The 20773-nt window shown below is 41.4% G+C and overlaps 1 protein-coding gene across 8 annotated transcripts in view; it reads left to right on the top strand.

Moving 5' to 3' along the window:
• The window catches only part of SHANK2 (SH3 and multiple ankyrin repeat domains 2), a 249330-nt gene that overhangs the window by 51364 nt on the left and 177193 nt on the right, over positions 1–20773 (top strand). For 6 of the 8 annotated variants that reach the window (XM_071428342.1, XM_071428343.1, XM_071428344.1 and 3 more), the window contains one exon: positions 18326–18635. In XM_071428342.1, coding sequence (XP_071284443.1) covers positions 18326–18635 — 310 coding nt within the window. Of the gene's footprint in view, positions 1–14633; positions 14961–18325; positions 18636–20773 lie in introns of those variants that run through there. The other 2 variants (XM_071428346.1, XM_071428349.1) reach the window with 1 other exon arrangement.

Consider the following 20773-nt stretch of genomic DNA (forward strand, 5'->3'; position numbering starts at 1 on the left):
AAAGTGGTGCTGTGCTGTAAAAGGAATGTTTGAAGCCTTGCCCCCTGAGCCCCAGCAAAGATGAAGTTTTCAATGCTGCTTGATTAGGTTTTGTGTTTCTTGGTTTAAAGTTATAATGTAGTGGCCCTGCAGATTTTTTAAAAATTTTATTCAAACTGTGGCATAACGAGGAATTACAGGTTGTCAGAATCAAATTGTGCTGCTTTTCCTACCATGGTTACAGGCTTTGTAAAGGAATGTATAGGTGTACCTGCTTTGGTTTTATTAGAAGGTGAAAATTATCTTGACTGCTAAGCTCTGCTTAGTTATATGACATTTTTCTGTTCTTGTCAGAAGCTGCCATGACAATTACTTAACAAGGAATTAAAATCTCAGGGCTTTCTAATTCTGCTCCATCTTTAACTGATAAATTGTTCATAAACACACAGTGTGTGGCATCACCTTTCATCTCTAAAAAAGGGCATTGAGAGCTCATCTAATTCTTAAAAGGATGGATGTGCAGAGGAATTAATACAAAATACTGAAAATGAAGAACACAAAACAGGTTAGAAAACCAATCTGCAAAACTGCTAGTCCTGCTTCCACTAATTTATATTTGCTTGCCTGCTTTGAGCTGATCTAGGCTTGACTTAGCTGGTGGTTTAGCAGTTCCCTGAGCCCAGCAAGCTCTTAGATCAGCCCTCCCTGCCCCAGGACACAGTGACTGAAGTGTCCCCCTGTCCCAGGCATCCCTGATTGATGGGATTGGAGCCCCTCCTGGGGGGCTCTGGTTTAATTAGCACAGCTTTGAGTCAGCCCCTAAAAGAAGGAACACAGCACTTGCCTGAAGTGGATTTTGTCCCCTTTTCCATGCCCAGGAGCCAGGAATTGTATCAAATGGAAGGAGAAGGATGAGCCTGGCAGAAGCCAATGGAGGCTCAGTTTCATAAGGAAGAATTTGGCCCCACTGAGGCTGGGTAGTCACAAATCCTGCTCAGTTATTGAAAACAAGTGACAACTTCCCAGTGACGGCTCCCAAGCTGTGAAGAGCCTCCTGCATTTTCAGGAGCTTCTCCCTGGGAGCGAGGGAGGTTACACCAGGACACATCTTCTGATATCCTGTGACATTATGCAACGCACCCATCACGTTGCATCATCATTGAAATGCTGCTCAGATAATGTCTTTGCCTTGCATTAAAGCTTAATGACAAAAAATTTGAAATTGTACCATGAGAACAAACTGATTCCTACCAGCCTTCCTTCTGTACTGGTTTGAAAAGCTTGGCTGGAGATGGAAATATTTCATCTTGGCTTTTTTTTACCTTTTTAACCTTCTCAGTGTTTGTTTTTTCAGAATTTGGGTGGAGAAATGAGATTTCCTAAAGAGCTGGAGTAGTACAATGGCCAGTTAAATCTTATTTTTTTTCTTACTCTCTTCTTACAGAGTTTTGCATGAGTGTTTGCATCCTGTTTAGCCTTCCATCTCTCATTTCAATCTTCCTCTGGGAGACTTTTTGCATGTTCCAGTGCCCCTCATTGCTTAAACTTAAAATCAATAGCATTTTGATGCCATGGAAAGATGTAATAGGATTACCAAATTTAAAAAAAATAAATTTTGAAGTCTTTTTTTCATGGTAGTCCTTTTATGCTTGAATGGAGACCACATTCAGGACAGTACCCAAGCTGCCAGGTGATCACAGCAAGTCATAGGGTGGTAGAAATTCTTCTTCTGTGGGTTTTTTGCCACTGCTTTGGTGGTTTTTACTACACTCTGCCTTTCTCTCCATTTTGCTTCTGTGTAATAATGCCTGTGGGGAATTTCAGCAGTGACTTGCACAGTGAAACAGCATCAGTGAATTATTTAAAATAGGTATAGTCACTTTAGTGTGATTTAATAATTAAAACATCCTTTTAAAGACAAGTCAGCTCCACAGAGGGCTGGGTTAAAGAACTAAGAACCTTTATTGGACAACTGGTGGCTGTGGCCAGGAGCCCTGAAGTTTATGGATTACCATGAAGTAGTCACCTCTGACAGCTATGGGAAGATCCTCTCAAATGGCTTGAAAGTCTCTGGTGGCTTATTTACTTTCCTATCAGTCAGTAAATTCAGACATAAATTATCATTGCACCTTCAGATTGTTAAAACAATATTGTTATTGTTAAAAGAATACCTCTTTCTTCTTTCCATCACTCTCTTCCAGATAATTGTTTAATGATGTAAATTAATAACTTGAATCTGTAATTTTAAATAAGGAAATGTTATTAAAAACTTTCTTTTTTAAAGGCTTTCTATATAAAATGTGAGATTTTGACTCTTGCTGTGGACATGCACACATATATAGAGTTAGAAAAGCCTCTGGCTAGCAGTTTATTTTCTAAATCCATAGGTATAAATCCTTGAGAAGACCAGTGTAAATTGGGATGTTAGCTTTGGATTACAAACAGCTTCATTTAGGGAACCACGCAGAGAAAGGTATTGCCTGAGGAGGTGAAAATATTTTATTTCCCTGAGAAAACAAAGTGGTTGCTATGGGACAGAAAATGATCTAATGATGGCTTTCACACAGACATGTAACTGGACAGAATATTCAAACCACAGTGAGCAAAAATGTTGGTTTTTCCAGGATGTATTTGTGGAAGATTTTTTTTAGTGTAGATCTGGACACTTTCAAGAAAAATGAAGAAGTGGGTATTTTTCCATAGGGTACAATTTAATTGTTGTTTTTTTTTCTTTCCAGTTCTCCTACAATATTCTGCAAATGAAATGTATTTATTTAGTCAAACTGCTTTTAAATACATGTGGAGAGAATCCCAGTCCTTTTGAGTGCTGAATGATGATGTTTTGAGGGGTCACCAAGTACAAATAATGTGGGGGATTCTGTGTGTGTAACAATATAATGAAAAATCTAAGCAATGAATAAAACAAATGAATTTAACTACAATTAAGCACCATGTGATGAGAGGCATAGAAATTACAGATCTCTATAGGTAGTTGGTGCTTAATGCTGAAGGTTTGGGGTTTTTTAAATTGATTTTAGGCCTGTGCCCCAGTGAAGTTTATCTTTCAGAATTCAATTAAGTGGACTTAGAAAACTCCTTCAGCAGTGAATCCAGAATTCACACATGAGCCATGTTCCCTTTTGCTCCTTGGTCTGGGAATACACACAGCAGTGCTTGTTGGATTTTGCTCTAGCACTAAAGTGCTTTTGTTACTTACATGAATTACTTAGAACTTGTACTCTTCTAAATATTTGAATGTCCTTCCCAGCTTATTAAGGACACTAATTTTTAATGCCTGTAGATTAGTAATGAGTAAGTGCCTTCCAAAAAAAAAATTACTCTGTTCTTGAAGGAAACAAAACCTAAAGTTGTTTTATAGTACTTGTTCTCATTCCTTTCATCACTTTATTCCCTATACTAGCTTGAGGACCTCAGAGGTCTTTATTATCCAAAGAAATTTCTGCTGTGGTCATGCTTGAAAGTGCCACTAGCTGTGTGTGCCTTGCATGACTGCATGCAAAAATTGCTGCTTTAGATCATCCTGCTTTTGGCAGGAGTAGCTGAGGATGTCATCTTGCAGTGTGATCAGCCTGCTGGGATCCTCCCGTGTTCCCTGGGAGCTCCTAGCATGTAGTGTCAAGCTAGGTAAGTCTTCCTTCTGCTAGTTAAGAGCTTTTCCTCAGTGTGCTGTGTTTTGGAAAGTTCCTGAAGCCTACTGGAACAGGCACCATTTCCTGTTGAGCACAGTGGTGATTTCTGTCCCTGATGTGTGCCTGTGCCTGTTTGCTCAGAAATACCCATCTGTGATTATCACCATCAGTATTACATTGCTGCCTTGTTTTGATATCCTATCTCCTTTTCCATTTATTTTTGTGTTGTTTAAAACTGTTCCCTAAATTTTGTCTCACAGTAAGCCTTAGATTCCTGTTTAACTACTTCAGCCCTCCCCTCACAGTGTCCTTCCTCAGTTCCTTCATTTCTGGAGCAATGGTGTCATTTTCTGCCAGCCAGTTTCCTGAACTTTCTGCCCTTACGCTACCTTTGAATGCAGTTAAATGCTTATGGGGTCTATTCATCACTGCTAACAAAGTCCCTAGACCCTGGGGCTTCTTTTCTCCTCTGCTTTTCTCCTGTATGTGTTTGGATGTCCTTCCTTTGCAGAGCTCCCCATTAGTGAAGATGTGTTTCTCACCTGGCATTTACAGTGCTCTGTTGGGAGGTTTGTTCTGTCCCTGACTTTAGGCATCACCTGCTCTGAGTACGTACTGACAATGCAGAATACTGAGAGATGTCAAGGGGTAAAAGCCAAGAAAATGGTCATAGTTAGGAGACAGCTGCTTCACCCTCTCCTTTTTCCTGTAATGGAGAGTGGCAGAAGAGATAAGAAAGATCAATTAGAATTACAAAGGTTTTCCCAGCTGTAATACTGGATAGCAGCAAAATCCCTGACAGTTCTTCCTTTAAGGAACAGAGAAGGTTAAAATTGGTCAGGGAAGCTCAGTTAGTGAGATTCAAAACCCAAATCCACACTGAAGCAGAGTAAGGTGTTGGTATAGGGAGAGAACCTATGGTTTGTTTCTGGTGTTACTTACCACTCAGCAATACCTATTGCAGACAGGGCTGTCCACTCCTGGTGGTTAATGACCAGAAAATCTCCTGTATTTTCTTCTGTATTTTCTCCTGTACTCTTCCTATAGAAGAGACCTGTAGTCTCTTCTAGCTACCCTACAAAGGTCCATTTCTCTGGGTCTGGAGCAGTCCTGGCTTGTGTCATTCATAGGGTTCTTTATTTCCTGACTGAAATTCCAGTCCCCATTGAGTCCAGGACAAAAAAAAGAAAAAATCACCTTTACTGGGGCTAGAATTTAAACAGCTGTGTCCTTCCCTTTATTTATTGCTTAACAACACACAGACTAAGAGGTGCCTCTGTCCCAGTGTCAGGGCTCTGTGAGACCCTCACTGGATCCTCAGAGCCTTTCCTTTTCATAGTCTCCTACATAAATGTAAATCACTGCTTACTCCTGCATCTTCACTATTTCCTGCATTGCTTTTGGCTGCTGAATGGTTTGATTAATCCTTGAACTGGTGTCTGGTGTTCAGACCCTGAGTCAGATTTCAGGGCTTGCACTTCCCTCCCTCGTGCAGCACACTCTGCCTTCCCGCCTCAAGTGCTGCTGACATTCCCTGAGTCATGGAGCAGTGGCATTCCCGAGCAGCTGACAGCAGCAGCCCATCTTCATTTGCTCCTCTGGAACCTCCTCCAGATTATACCTTCCAGATTTAAATCTGGAGTTTTGCTGTATTTTCTTCCTGTCTTTCAGTCCTTCCACCTCCACTTGTACTTTATTTCTTGATCTCAGATGTGTCCTGTGAGCCCCGTTTATTTCTTCTCCTTTTCTGCTAATAATATCTTTGATGTTCCTTCCCAACATAAAGTCCTAGCCAGGGGGTCTTAGGGTGAGTCATCTCTAAATTTCTTGCCAAATTCTTGGTCAGGAAAGATATGTTAAAACTCTATGGAAAATTTACTTGAGGGGATTCTATAGAAGTTTTCCTCAGCTTTTAAATTTCTATATATTCTGTTTTACCACCCTCCACCCATCATCACCCAGCTGAGGGAATGACTTCAGGCTTTTCTTGACCCTCAGGGGGAACTTGACACAGGGGATGAGAATAATCTCTGACTGTGTTTCTGTCCCCTGCTGTAACAGAGGTGTCCTGGATTCTGTGGTCACCTCTCTTGTTTGTAGCAGTGGTTCCTCAGAAGCCAGAGCTGATATGAATGCCTGCAGGATTGTTCCTAGAGAAACCCTGTGGTGTCCACTGGTGGAGCTGAGGACTGGGTATTTCCTTTGGTTTAGGGCTCTAGCAAACAAAAAATATTGCAAGTGATTTGAATTCTCTTCTCAGCTGAAGCTTCCTAATGTAATATCTGAAATGCATATTTGATGTCACCCTGTTTTATGTTTTCTGTCCTATCCACTTTTTTCTCTGGATACACAGTGTATTCTTCACGCACTTATTTTTGTTTATAAAGATATGTGGTTTTATTCCTGAAATATTTAATGCCTGAATTGTGCCCTTGAATTTGTGAGTGCAGTCGTCATCTTAATTTAGATGTGCTTCTGTAGATGGCCACAGACTGGATCCTAGGTGGCTGATGCCAAATGATCCTTCCTCCAATGGAAGTGCTGCTGGACACATGGAATAGTCATACACGTGTCACCAGCGTACAGGTGACACCAGAGTAAGAATGATTCCTCTCCTAAATGCACATTCTGCAGCTACTCAGAACCATCAGGAATCTGCATCTGGGATGCCATGACTTAGTAGAGAGCAACACAATACAGTTCTCATATTCATACAATTCCTCTCCTTTCTCTGATCCTATTCTTTTCAAGGGATATGCATTAGCACTATTTACATCACTCTTGTCCGGAAGAAAACAGAGTTATTTTGAAACTTGAACACGGAAGTCAAATTTCATTGTAGTAGTCATGATGTCCGGGGGTGGGACTGCCAAATAATATCCAGAACTCTTCTCTTTTCATAGTAATGTCTTGGATGTCAGCCATGCATTTTCCACTGAATTAATGAACATCAGATTTATGCCAGGAACATAAGAATAGATGACACTGCTTCTGAAATAGTTTATACATAAAATTACTTTTTGATGGTGGTTTTAAAGCCTGCACCTTCTTTATTCTTTCAACTGATCTTATTTACCTGCTCTGACTTACTAACCTATTTAACAACAGTCCTTTTTTTGTGTTCTTGTTACATAAAATCTAAACCCAGCTGTCAGGGTGAAATTTAATCTGCTGGAAGCATCAAGAAACAGGATGGGAAAAGAAGTCTTTCCTCAACATTTTCAAATATTGTATAACACATGTGATGATGTCTTGAAGCAGAAGTAGGGAGAGTATTGTGACATCACTTAAATCATTAATCCACCTCAAAACCCCTTCAATGAGCAAGGTTTCCTTTCTCAATGGGATTCAGCACTGAGAACATTATAAATGCTGCAAACACCTACATATTTGTACAGAGATAACCCCCTGCTTCAGCGGATGCAGGCTTTTTTTATCCTTTCTTAGTTGTACCAGCATGATTCATTAGCAGTTATTTTTGAGATGAAGAAATGTAGGCTACTAATACAATTTAAAATACTGTTATTTTAATGAATAAGTCAGCAATGTTTTAGTTTCTATTTAACACCAACTGTCTAAATGGAGCTAAGGATAGCGAGACAATTATCAGCTTAAATTATTGGGTTTTATCTTTTAAAGATCCTGCTTAATAACATGACTTTGGATAGAGCTTGCAATCCCCTATTTAGAAGAGGAGATATTTTGGGGGGTGAATTGTTGTGTATCTCCCATCTTTAGCAGAAAAGACAACTGGAAGTTTGCAGTGGGAGACTCTCTGCTCAGGTAACCCAAATGTGCCTTTTCTCAGAAGTGTCAGCGTGAATTACTTGGTTCTTAGGTCCATTTTGGAATTGAGATGATGAGAGTAAGAGCAGAGGAGTAATTCTTGAAAGTCACTTAGGTAAGAGGGGAATAACTGTGCTGAGGATAATGTGGGGTGCCATAATGATGGGTCTCACTAGCTCCACATTTGAGAATCTACAATCACAGAAATGCTTTCTGCTTTCTACACCCACAACCCCCACCAGGATTCTCTCCCTAAATTCTCTTCTCACTTCTTGCAGATTCCTGGGCTTCAGGGAGGCTGCAGAGTCAATAATTTAGTTCTCTTGGTGCTTAGTTTCTGGCTTACCAATGCTTCTGCCAGGATAAAAATGAGAATGAAAGTGCTTCTGCTGTAAAATGAGAATGAAAGTGGCAATGCAGGTTTTTGTTATTAAATACATCAAAAAGTGGCAGTACCTGTGGGAAGCCAGCCAGCAGAGGGAAAAGCTCCCAGAGTTTCAGTTCCTTTGCTGACAGCTCAAGCCCAGCTCTGTCTCCTCAGTAAAATGCTGTATTCTTTACTCCATGAAAGGATTCTCCCCAAAGTGCAATAAACCAGTAAAAATTTACAGTAATGTTGTATTTACTGCTTGATTGTTCCCTCCTCTCTTCACAATTAAACTTTGGCTTATTTCCACTGTTGTTAATGCATTTAAATATTGCAACCTCCCATGAATCTTCCTCTTCTAGTTTCTGTTTTCTTGTGTCCAGCTCTTCTTCTATCCCCATCCTTTTGTCTTGGTTGCCAACTTTATGTAACTTTGCCATGATGTGGTATCTTCTAGAAATTCTCTCTCTGCTGGCCTGCTCTTATATGCCATTTATTTCCTGATGGATCTGGGTGGCAGGAAGATTGTCCTTAGGGAATTGGTGAGGGAAGCAGTGAAAGGCAGCTGCAGCAATGAGAAGAAGGGAAATGAGATTGAAAAATGGCAGGATTTAAGAGCTGGAGAAGAAGGAGGAGCTGGAACTAAAAGAAAATATTATGAGTTTCTTTCTTTGCTGTTTTCTTACCCTACCTGCCTTGGCACACTCACACTCATGCATGAACTTTAATATCTGACCAGTTATATATTTTGAAACTTCTACAAGAGTCCAGTCTTTTTTTTTTTTTTTTCCCCATTGAGAGCAATATACACTTTTCAGTTATGAAAATGGTGTTATTCTAAATAAAACTGACATGATCCACCAACACTTTTGGAAGCACAGATGCTTTGTCCCACTATTTACTAAAGAGGTTCACACTTCGATTAAAGCAGTGAAATCAAATCACTGAATAAAGCCTGGAACAACATAATGATTTAAGGAATTCATGCAGAGCTTCTGGTAGGAAGAAAGTTACACCAAGGCAAAATTAGATTGTTTTCTGTACAGCACCAGGACAAGGATGCGTGGTGCAACTCAATATTGGTGCAGATGATTTGCTGAGTATCTTGTGTAGTTGCATTTGTCCTTGTTCTCCTCTGTGACCTTGGGCTGCAGCCACAAATTCAAATGCTGCACCTGAGGCCCATGAATTTAGGGGAAGAGTCTTTGTTACAGGAGCCACCAGCCATGAAACTCTCTCTGAATGACATGGCTTTGTTATTTTTTTCCCCAGCATAAACTACTTGGGTTGGGATATGCACAGCCCCCTGATGTTAAGTGATATTTTTTCCCAACTCAATGTATACATAATGCCAGGAATGAAATAATTTGTTGTGTACTTCAGTCCTTCTGAGTAATGCTGCATCGGGACAAGATTTCCCAGTGTGTTATTAGTGGGGAAAATTGCACCATCCTTTCACCAGCTTGTTTAGAGAGCAGAAGAATTTGTAGTGGGATATAATTATATTCGATTCCTATTTTCTCTCTTCTTGTTGGAAGTAAAAGAATGCAGCTTCAGGGGTCCACAATTGACTGCCTTCAGTTCAAGTTGATTGTCTGAGCTAAATGGATCCTTCTGTCCAAATACTCTGCAAGTTGTTCGTCTCCTGCTTCAAGGACACTTGTAAGGAGCTGGTTACTCAGAGTTTGCTGCTGTGTAAAGATGAACCAGTCTGGAGGAGTTCTATTTGCTGATGAAAAACACACCTTGAAATAAGCCCAGTTCATATTTAAAGAAATCAATTGCGACAAGTAGTTTTGTGTTTTATTGACTGCAAATCACCTATTGCCTTTTTCTGAAAGAGTTCACAAAAACAATTTATTTTTTAAAAGATTCTATTTTTCCTTGTCTTCATGGCCAGCAGAGAAAACTCTTTGTTATCAGGGTGCACAAATATTTATAGTAGTTATTTGTATTATTCAGCGTAAGAGTGGATGTTACTGTCAACCCAGACAGGAATCATAGAAATGAGGGGCTGTGAGTGCTCTGTGAGTATAAAACCTTGAGAAAGCCTCATCAGAGCTGGTCTTCCCATTCCAGGGAGAATGTTCTCCAGAACTACAGAAAATACATGGCTTTATTTGGATAAGTTTCTTCTTTTATAGCAATATACCTGTTAGAACGAAAGCCAGCCAGCCATATTTTATTCAGATTGGCTGCTTGCTTCCACATTGCTGATAGATTTCAATCATGTTTTTAAATTCCCCTTCAGCTATCAGAGCTTTCTGTCACTGCTTTTGCTTTTCTCTCTCTCTCTTCAAGCTGCTACTTGCAAGACTTTTCCCTCGTTATTGGCCATTGTTTCCTCCCTGATTCCAGCCTTTCCCAGAGAATTGGAGGGTTTCATTTCCCCACCTTTTAACCTTCTGTTGTTCACTTCTCTCTGCACCCCTGACCCAGATTCCTCACACAAAGCCATCTCTCATCCTTGGGGACAGAGGTTTTATCTCAATTCTCAGGTAAATTCTGATCTATGTATCTGTATTGCTGCAGGCAGAGCTTCAGATATATGCAAGTATTGCCACATTGAGCCTGGTAATTTTTCTTTTTGAATCTTATTCAAACTCTTCTGGATCATAATTTCTCCACTTAGTACCTTTCAACCTCTCAGAGAGATGTCAGACATTTGCTCTGACATGTAGCAAGTTTTGAAGCAATACTTAGCAATTTTTGAATGTAATCTAACCAGAAGATCCTCTGTGTCTCCTTGATATGTGAGCAAGTAAAGCCCTGAGGTGAACTGGTCTCCCTTCTCAGCACATGCAGCTCTTTGAGTGCTTTCCTTGCATTGCTGCTGTAATCTTAGTGAGGGCTAATTTATAATCATGTGAATATGGCAAAAAAAAAAAAAAAAAAGAAAAAAAGGATTGATTTTCACTTCCTGTGATTTTAATGTAATTTATGTGTGGCAACTGTGGATTCATCAACTTTTAAATTAATGTGGGATGTGCCGTCAAACACATACGCTTCCTTTGCTTTGTTATTAAAATGACTAAAGCGTTTTCTGCAGAATTCTGTGGCCAGATCTCTCCACCATGCGAGAAATTGCCTCTGATTAAACCATCCAAAGAGCTGTGCCTGAGCCCAGAGCCTTTCCAAGTTCTTGTTGTTGGTTTTCCAGGAAGTTCTGGGCAGGTTCTGGGTTCCTTGGCCCTTGTCACAGCGAGCACAGCCTGGAACGGCGGTGCCGGGTGACGGAAGGGGTGTCTGGCACATGGCTGTGCAACTCCCACTGCTATTTTTTGCTTTTTTTCTAATTGATAACTCCTGCCATCTGTTCCTGAGCCATCCCTCTGCTGTCCTTTCCTACTCACAGTCTCCTGCCCCTGTTCCACCCCTGAGCTCAGGCTGAGTGCCCCAAGGCTACTGCCAAGAGCTGGTTGATACCAGGGATAGCTGGGTGCTAAGATGCTGCTGACAGAGATGTAACAGCAGGTCGGCCCAGGCTGGGCTCTCCCAGCAGCATTTCAGTGGGCTCAGATGCTTCTCTCTCTGTGCTGCTTTAACTGCAGCTCCCTGAGCAAACTCCACAGATTTTTTTTTTATTCAGAAAAATAAAAAGAAGCCCAAACCCTTCGCTTTATAAAATCGGTTCAGTTGTTGCTCTGAGGTGGAGTCCTTCTGAATCTGTCACCCGTGCCTGGGTTCATGACCACCTTGTGGCTTTCTGAAATAAGTCAGTCATCTAGAAGCACTGTAGCAGCCTAGGTTGGGTGTTTTTTTTTTTCTCCCAAGAGCCTTTATGTTCTTTGCAGTCTATATTTGAATCTCTCTTTTCTTGTCTAACTCTCCATTTGGTGGCTTAGCATACGGGAAGCCTGTTTTATGGTGCAGAGAAATGCATTTCTATATGCTAAGGACTGAATTTTTAACAAGAACCTATATGTATGTACCAGCTAGAGGGATTTTTCTGATAGGAGCTCCAAAATAGACAAAATCAGGAAAGAATAAATCATGGCAATCATAGCTGTGCCTGACCATTATCTAAGAAGCCTTGGACCCTCAAGGTGTGTTGGAGAGATGATTAAATAAGACATTGGGCATCTAAGTACCTAAAAATAGATCCTCAAGAGTGTGTAAGGCACTGATTTTTCATAGATTTCTAAAGGGGGTTATGGATTTAAACACCCATAAAAACTGGTGATAGAAATGCACAAGAAAGGTTCATCAAAATTAACCTGAGAACCCATGTTTAGTTTTGGTTTAAGTGGCTTTTTTCTCTCAGAAACGTCCCCATGCAGAGCTCCCACACATTTTTCTGAGCACCTACCAAAGGAGCAGGGAAATGAGGGTTTACCTCACTTCTATTTGGAAGGTTCCTCATGATTTTTAGATTAAGGATGCTAATGGCTTGTGGGTTATATTATGCTTGGGTATAGGCACAGTCAAATTATTAAGTTTTTGTCCTGAGGTGATAATACCGAGGCTACCGTTGTGAGGCAGAAAAGTCTTTCAGGAAGGAGTGGAAGCTGCTGGAATATTTTCTTTTTTAATTTGCCAGCACCGCAGAATTTGGGACTTCTGTTAAAATAACAAATTCTAATAAGCTATTAGTGAAAATGAGAGAAGCTCAAAAACTGCAGCTGCAAGTGTTCACTGACTTCCTTGATTGTCACATTTTCCCATTGTACAATAGTGGTTATTGCAGGAGGCTCTGCCATGTAGGAAGAAATTACATTTCCCACGTTGGGGGAAAGACAGACAGTTAAATGGAATAAAATGATCACTCATCAGGTGATTTCTCTCTGATGGTGTAGGTCTGAAAGAGTTCCCACCATTTCCAGAAAACTTAATAAATTCAAGTGACTTTCATATTTTGGATGTTTTTATAACACTGATTAGAAACCTCCAGATGATGAAATGTTACAGCTCTGGTGAGAATCTAATAAAAATCCCCCCTGGGATTGATTTTGATTGACTACAGTTGCCTGTCTGTTTTTATTTTACTGTATATGAACAGACAGGAATGAGCAGGATTGAGTTAACCCTTCCCTGGCCTAATTCCTGTCCTTGGGGGCCTGGGCTGTCGCTGCTTTCCACCACTGACACCCAGAGAAAGGAAAAGCAGTTTAAGGGTTCCATTAACACTCCTAGTTCCTTTGTGTTTTGCAGCTCCAAATATAATCAGAGGATTGGATGAAGATATTAGAAAATGGAACCCACTCAGGGTTATAATTCAAATTAGTGGCACAGCCCTGGTGGAGCAGTTCTTGTTCTGGAAATTATATTGATTCTTCTGTGGAGCTAATTAATGCACATATTTATAAGTTAATGAATTAAAGTTCAAAGTTATTCTTTAGGAAGCCTTGCATATATTAGAAGTCATGAAGAAGGTTTTTTTCCTGTCAAATAAAGATGTTTAATCCTGCACAGGTGCTGTGTCCATTTCCTCCGATAAGAGTCCCACCTGCTAAGGATAGTTGCTTTCAAAAATAAAATGAACCAAATGTAAAATTATATTAGGGAAATATTCTTCTCTTTGTAAATTAAACACTGTGATGTTAAATTACGTTTAAACTGTTCAATTTATTTATGCTTACTAATTCTTTTCAGTTCTGTGTTAGCTGTGAGATCACTATGCACACAGATATTAAATCCATTTAGGTAATTTATTTTCTATCTTTCTTGAAGCAGTTTTCTCAGTAAGAAACCCCTTGATTTTCCAAATAGATGCATTAGTGATCAGTGAAGAAGCCTGAAATGGAATAAATATTTATTACCTGTTATATAGTTTATATTACTAGAAGACAATTTTTTAATGTAGGTTGCTCTTTTTTATTAGACCATGAATTTCCTATCCTTCGGAATCTTTGCATCATAGATTTAAGTAGATCTGCTTAAAATTTTTGTGATTTTTAGCACCTCCCCCTCCTTCCTATATGGCTGTTTCAATTATCTGCTCTTCCTCTGGAAGCATGTTTGCACTGCCAAGCATAGTTATCCCCGGGTTTCTTTTTCATTCAGAATTAGGATTTTCCAAACTTCTCTGGTTATATCTTGTATTTCCTGGCATCTGCACCGAAGTTACCAAATAAGCTTTCTCTTTTTTTTTTTTTTTTTGTATTCTTACTCTGTCCAAAAAGAAATTCTCTTTTATTCCAGCGCGATGGAAGGGGAGGGGAGAATAATTGTGCTTGTATCATCCCCTCTGTTTCAGACTGGAAAATACAGGAATATAGGTGAGAGATTCTGTGTAGTGGCAGGTCTGGCTCCATGCTTAACGTGGTCATTGTGTGAAGCTTGGGGCGATTGGTGCTTCTCCTCAGACTGGTCCTTTGGAAGAAAGAAATAAATAATTAGGGGAAAGGGAATAAATAACAAAAAGTGAAGAGCAGAAGGGGAAACCGATGGGGAAAAAGAAATAGTGAAAAGGAAACAGATAGGTAAAAGGAAATAAATAGCAAAAAGTGAGTAAACAGCAACAAGCACATAAATAGCAACAAGCGAATAAACAGTGGGATGCTCTGAGCACCGAGAGGCAGCTGTGCAAGTTGAGAGCGAAAGGCAGGTCCCCGGCAGCTCCCAGCCCTGGCCGGGCTTTCCCGTGCCCGGCCCCAGCTGCTCCAGCCCCTCTCCCGGCTGGAGCGGGGAATGTGCGGCCGCCGGGGCCCCGCAGCTCCCGGTCCCAGGCGCTCCCGCAGCCGGCGGGCTGGGGCTGGGGAGCGGGAGCAGCGTCTGCTCTGCGGGGCTGTGGCGGCGGCAGGTTCACATGACTAATGCGAGCTGCGAGAGATAGCAGGAGCGCTTTTTTTTTTTTTTTTTTTTTCCTTCTTCCCTTTTTTTTTTTTTTTTTTTTTTTTTGAGCAGCTCCAGTCTGTGCACAGTTGGCTCCCAGCTGACAGACAGAATGTGGGGTGGGCTTTGTCACCAGAACGCTGGGTACTGCATGCCCAGCAATGCTCGCAATTCCACAGTGCCCAGAAACCTGCTGCTTATGTCAGGGTGCAGCCAGCCTGAACACATAGAAATTGGGTAGCTTGATTGTTGGTGTTTTTTTCTTTTTTAATATTATTATTTTTTATTTTTTTAAATCTTTTTTTGCCTCTTTCTTGCCTGCAAAGGTTATATAATGAGGGGATTGCTGCTAAAGTAAAAAGGGAAAATGAAGTCTTTGTTAAATGCCTTCACAAAGAAAGAAGGTAAGCGATGAAAGCAGAACACTTTGATGTTTCAGACTGGTGTTTTCTTGTGTACATTTAATATGATGAGCTTAGTGACTCTATAATTAATCAATTCCTGCGATTTCTTTTTCAGAATTATTTGATGTTAGACAGTCCGTTTAGGCAAGTGGTTATTAAAGCTGGATGTTACTTTATTCCTTTTAGGATTTTCTCTGAAGAATCAAGTAGTTATAAAAATGTTTTTGCTCCCTAAGAAATGCATTTGGAGACATAGAAGGATTTTCCTAGGTGAATTTTGTCAGTGAATGGTGCTGAATTGCACCTTCAGATGTATGAAGTGCCAGGAATAGAATTCAGAGAGCTGGAGGAAGGATTATGTGGTACTTTCAAGTATGCTTTTAGGGATGATAAATTTAAACTTTTGGGGCATGGAATTGGTTCAGGCATTTTCATGTCATTTTATATTAAGTGTTTTTCCCAAACAAGTTTTGCCACAGTTATTCTTGCAGTTCTGAAACGTGGTGAAATAATAGGGGAAAGCAGAGTCCAACAGGGACTAAAGCATGGACATTTGCATTTAATCATTTTTTGTTGTAGTTCTGTTTTTTAATTGTGAAAATAATATAAATAATGCTGATAAGAAGCAGCTAAAAAAATACCCACCCACTTACAGTTTGCAGATTGCTGGGGAAAAGAAACAGTTGGGTGGAATATTAATCACTTCAGGCACAGAAATGCTTATTTTTAACTCTTTCTATAAAAGATTTGTGTTAGACACACATCAATTGGTGTAATTAGTTGTCCCCTTCCCTGTTTATTTCCTGTAGTAAAGGCTAATTTTGCTCATAGTTCTCTCCTCAAGAATAGAACATTAATAGCAAAACAAAAGCTAAACTCTTAAATGGGCTTGTAAAATGCTCCTGAGGTGTGTAAGGGAAGGAGATTTCCTTTCCTCTGGTGCCTGGAGGGTGGTTTCTCCAGTCTGTCAGTACAGATGTGCCCTGCAGCTCTGTGTCCGTGCTGTCACCGTGCCCTGGCACCCTGTCCTTGTCCTCCCTCCCCCTGCCACCAGCAGGGACTCCACCAGCCTCTCCAGAGTCCCAGAAAACATCCCCAAAACACTGGCAGGATTTTGTTTTCTCAGCCTGTGGCAGGAAGGGCTGGGCAGGCTGCTTTCAGCTTAATGAGAAATTGAAACCTAAAGGTCAGACCCAATTTTTACTCAATCCAAGGCTAACTTTGGTGACCTGGGGGAACAGCATTGGAGCTTTTGGTAGCAAACCTGAGTGTGCCAAACATCCCCTGTACTCAGTTTTTGTGTTTTCCCCTTGACTGAATTCTGCTTTGTTGTACCTGGGAAAGATCTCCACCTTCAATGCAGTGCTTTCTGGAGTTGTATTCCAAATGTCAAAAGTAAAGGAATGTAGAAATGTTGCATCTCTGCCCCACACATCGACCTAGGGGTCTGTATGTGCCAGTTTTGGAGATGAATGCTGTGAGTTTGCTGTAAGTTAGCACTAACTGGGTCTTTCACTGTGACACCTGAAGCACCAAGGTGCTCTCATGACACCCTCAGCTGCTTTGAAACCTTAAAGAAATATGGAATGGGAAAAAACTTGAAATGTCGGGAAAATTATCCAGAGTTTCTTCTAGTTTCTTGCATAAACATTGGACTTGTGTGCTGTCTCCCATTTAAAGCTTTTAAAGGCTATTTCCCTTATTTCAAAGGAAGCATGGGAATAACTGAAGCCCTTTCTGTGCATGCTGTTCCCGTGTTTGATTGTTCAGATGTTGTTGAGTTGTTTACTACAGGAAGTTTCAGCTCACTGGAAATACAAAGGATGTTATTGTAAAATATTCAGAATTGTAATTGATAAACTGTAATCATAAATTGACTCTGGTGAAAATGATTCAAACCATTCTTTTACTCGCTGTTCCATCTCTATTTTATGCTATAAATATGCTCTCAGTTTTGCACTGAAACCTTAAATTTTGCTTTGTTCTCTCAATTAAAGGCTCTATTTCAAGGCAGGACAGATTGATTCTTATCTATATTCATATTTATGTGAATTTATTTACTTGCACAGTATGACAGACATTCTTATTCTGGTTTTTTGTGTGGTTTTGAAGGGTATTGAATGAGTAGACATTTCTGGCTCTTTATAAATGGCACTTACTGGCACTTTAGACATGAAGGATGATATTTTGTGGGTCTTCTTTCCCAATTTACATATGATTTTTTTCTTTGAGAATTACAACAGCTCAGTGAAGCCCTCAGCAGCAGTGCCTGGATGCATTTTGTTAGTTATGCCACTGTGACTTTGTGGATGTAAATCTGTGCACTTTGGCTCAGGTCCTGTGACCCCCATGAGCTCCACTGAGAGAAATTAATGAGGGCAGTTGCAATAATGGGGATCAGGGCCAGCATGAGGTTTTGGGGTCAATTCCTTTATGACAGGGCAGGAAATTCTATCCCATCTGCTGATAACTGGGTGCTTTTTTATGAGGGAATTTGCCTTCCAAGTTGCACTTGGGACAAACTGACCCACTGGAGTGGGAAAAGGAGATGTGGAAAATGGTGTGAACGCTCATGTGAACCAGCAGCACGCGTGGGGGGTTGGACCCTCTGCTCTGAGTGAGATTTGTGTCGCCCTGGCTTTGTTTTGTGTTGTGGCTCTTCCATTAAGGAGTTTCTTGGAGCTTTTGGATATCCTGGTGTTCCCCCTGGGATGTGGCATGTGACGGAGCCAGTGTATTACCCTGGGGTAATATGCTCTATATACCATAGTAATGGATGTGGTAGGGATGCCAGGATTAGAAAGAGGGGAATGCCTGGGGATTGCAGCAGTGTAATAGAGTTCTGCCAGGACAGCAAGCTGTGTCCTCAATTTTTAACCTGCAAGATGGGGATAAGGTGACTGTTCACAGATTTCAGGTTAGGCCTGAACTTGAACTTAGGTCTGGACCAGTTTGGGTACCAGGAATGCGGGATGGAAACCACAAGTCCATGCAGCAGGAATTCTGCTGGGCAGCCCTGTTCTGTGCCTTTCTGACTGAATGTGACAACACAGCAGGAAAATGAACTTTCTGAGCCTCAAACTTGGCAATAATGAGGTGTTTCCCATTTCCTAGAGCACAGTTCAGAGTGCTCAGCAGGCTCAGGGCACTGGTGTTGCCTCACCGTGTATGCAAGCCAGCAAACAAGTTCATGTTGCTCTGTTGTTTTTGATTTAATGATGTTCTAAAGATAATTTGATCAGCTCTGCTGGAAAGGTGGAGTTTCTGTCTCTGCAGAAGAAACAATGCCATATGTTGCATGTGGTGGTAAACACACACGAATGTGAAATCATCTGAGATCACCCTCCATGTCTCTCTTTGCACAGTGCCCTTTAGGGAGGCTCCCACCTACTCCAACAGGAGGAGGAGGCCTCCCAGCACCTTGGCAGCCCCCCGGATCCTGCTCCGCTCCAACAGCGACAACAACCTGAACATCAACAACCTCCCCGAGTGGTCAGCCTCCTCCTCTGCCTCTTCACACCGCAGCCTTTCCCCTCACCTGCTCCAACAGATGCAGAATAATCCCAATGGAACTGTAAAAACTGTGGGGAGTTACACTCCGTCCTCCCGGAGCCGCTCGCCATCCCTCAACAGGCTGGGAGAGGATGCCAAGAGGCAGCAGCACAGGCACATCAGGTGAGCTTTGGCTGTTTCACGGCACGAGGTACCCTACAGGCACCATGCTGGCCTGCCACATTCCTTTATGTTAGTTGCACTCTCCAGAATGTACAGTTATTCATGCTCAGCACAGTGGACCATGCCCAAGTGTAAATATTTTAATTGGAAGCCCCAAAGCCAGCCGTTTCCTCACAGAGCTCCAGCAGCCAGGCAGACTTTCAAGTTCAGCAGTGACTTAACACAGTTTGCACCTCCAGCTCAAGGTGCTGGCTCTGCACATCTTCCCAAAGTTGAAATAAGGATTGTATCTAACAGTGAAGCAAACTGTTTCTGGGATAACTGGTCCCTTCACAGAACTGTTGGTCATGCCTGGAACCTGTGTTGGAGCTGCTCATGGGTGATGGAGCAGAGGCTGTTTAGGTTCTCAGCACACACCAAAGAGTGAAATAGAGGGAGTAATGTGATCTAGCAGGCATTCAGGGCAAATATCCTGCAGCTCTGTCCGACTGGAGAGCAAATCCTGACTAATTAGAGTCATGTAGGTTTTGTAAGCCATGGAATAAAGCGGAGGGCTGGGGCTAAGTTTTGATCATTTATGGGGGCTACAGCTTTGAGAAGGCACTGCCCTGGACTCAGGAGCTCCTGTCAAATGGGAAAGAGATGGAGATGCACCAGGACAAGGAGTTGAAGTGCTACAAAAAGGCTGGGAGGCATCAGAGCTGAGCTCTGCTGGAGAGAACCAGAGCTCACACATTTTGGCCAAACACTCCTCAGTTGAAAATCTGGCTTTGTCTTCCCTGTTTCCTAATATATGTATATATAATATGTCTGCTGTTCAGAGCAGAAAAGGAACTGGGAATTGTCAAGAAATGCAGCTGTTGGTTTCTCTTTGCTGTTTGTAGGTGTAAGGGATGTTCAGTGGAGTTTTCAAGTCAGTAAAACAAAATGTTATGTAGCTGACACTGCCTCTGTTACCCTGCCTGTTCCTCTGCTCTCCCTGGCCAAACTGCCAGGCACTGTTTGTGATGGAAACAATACTGCTGGGCAGGGGGGATCTGGTGAATTGTGAGACAGAGTCGTCTGGCATGTAAGAAAGAGTGAAATTAAAGGGAAGGAAGGGAATGCAGATTCCATATGCCAGTGGTTTCATGCAGCAAGCAAGCTCATCTTGCTTTGTTGTGTGTTACAATAATGGCAAAATTTCATTTGGGTATAATTTGGGTGGCATGTCCTCACAGAGCCCAGTAACAGCTCAAGATCAGTCTGTAATGAGGCTTCAACTGGATGAGGAGTTGAAGTGAGGAGATTGTAAGGTTCTTTTCAGAGAATGAGTGTTCTTCTGTTCCTCTGGATTCTGCTGATGCCACGAGAGAGGGAGGTTCTACCTTAGAGTCAGTGATTATTTTAGCTGCATGGGATAAAAATGCATTTTCATCAATGTTCCTGAGATAACATGCTTCAAATTCTAGAAGTATAAACAATCCTTTCAGCTTCAGCTGGGGGGTAACAATTAGAAATATTTTTTTTTTTATTAAGCAAACATTTACTTGCTTTGACTTTGTTCAACCACTTTCCTCTTCCCTTTCTGAAAAGTTGCTCAAGTGACAATGGGAACCAATTTAATGCCTGAGAGTTTGTGGATATAAAATTTTGGTCTTCCTCTTAGTGCATCAGCAGCACAGCTGCTGAAGCTGCTACCCAGCTCCCTCTGTTCCACCAAGACTTGTTTCAGAGAAGTCCAGAGTCCATACAAGCACTGAGAAGAGAGCTGGAGGCTCTCTAAATTTAAAGATAACTAAATGGATTTATGTATATAATTCTTCCTGCAAATAATGCCTTTTCTTGCCACAGGCCCATTTTACAGTCAGGAATGGCACCTTATATGACACTTTCCTCACAGATTTTGTTTAACTGCATGACCACCTACTTACTGTTAGCTAAATGTGGGAACTGTTGCTGTCTCTGCTTATTATTTGCAAATAATAGTTACCACGAAGCTGTTGCTCCCCTGGGATGGAAAAGTCCTTTCTGATAGAGCAGGAGGTTGGGTTGTGGAGCAGGAGCAGCCAGAAGGGGCACAGTGATGGAGAAGGTCAGACTGTGACAAGGGGTTAATGAGGTCTGTGGGATTTGTGCTGTGGAGAGGTGCTGGAAAG

This window comes from Agelaius tricolor, unplaced genomic scaffold (assembly GCF_023055355.1).
Source record: "Agelaius tricolor isolate 1412-34295 unplaced genomic scaffold, bAgeTri1.0.p SCAF_5, whole genome shotgun sequence".
Classification (NCBI taxonomy): Eukaryota; Metazoa; Chordata; class Aves; order Passeriformes; family Icteridae; genus Agelaius; species Agelaius tricolor.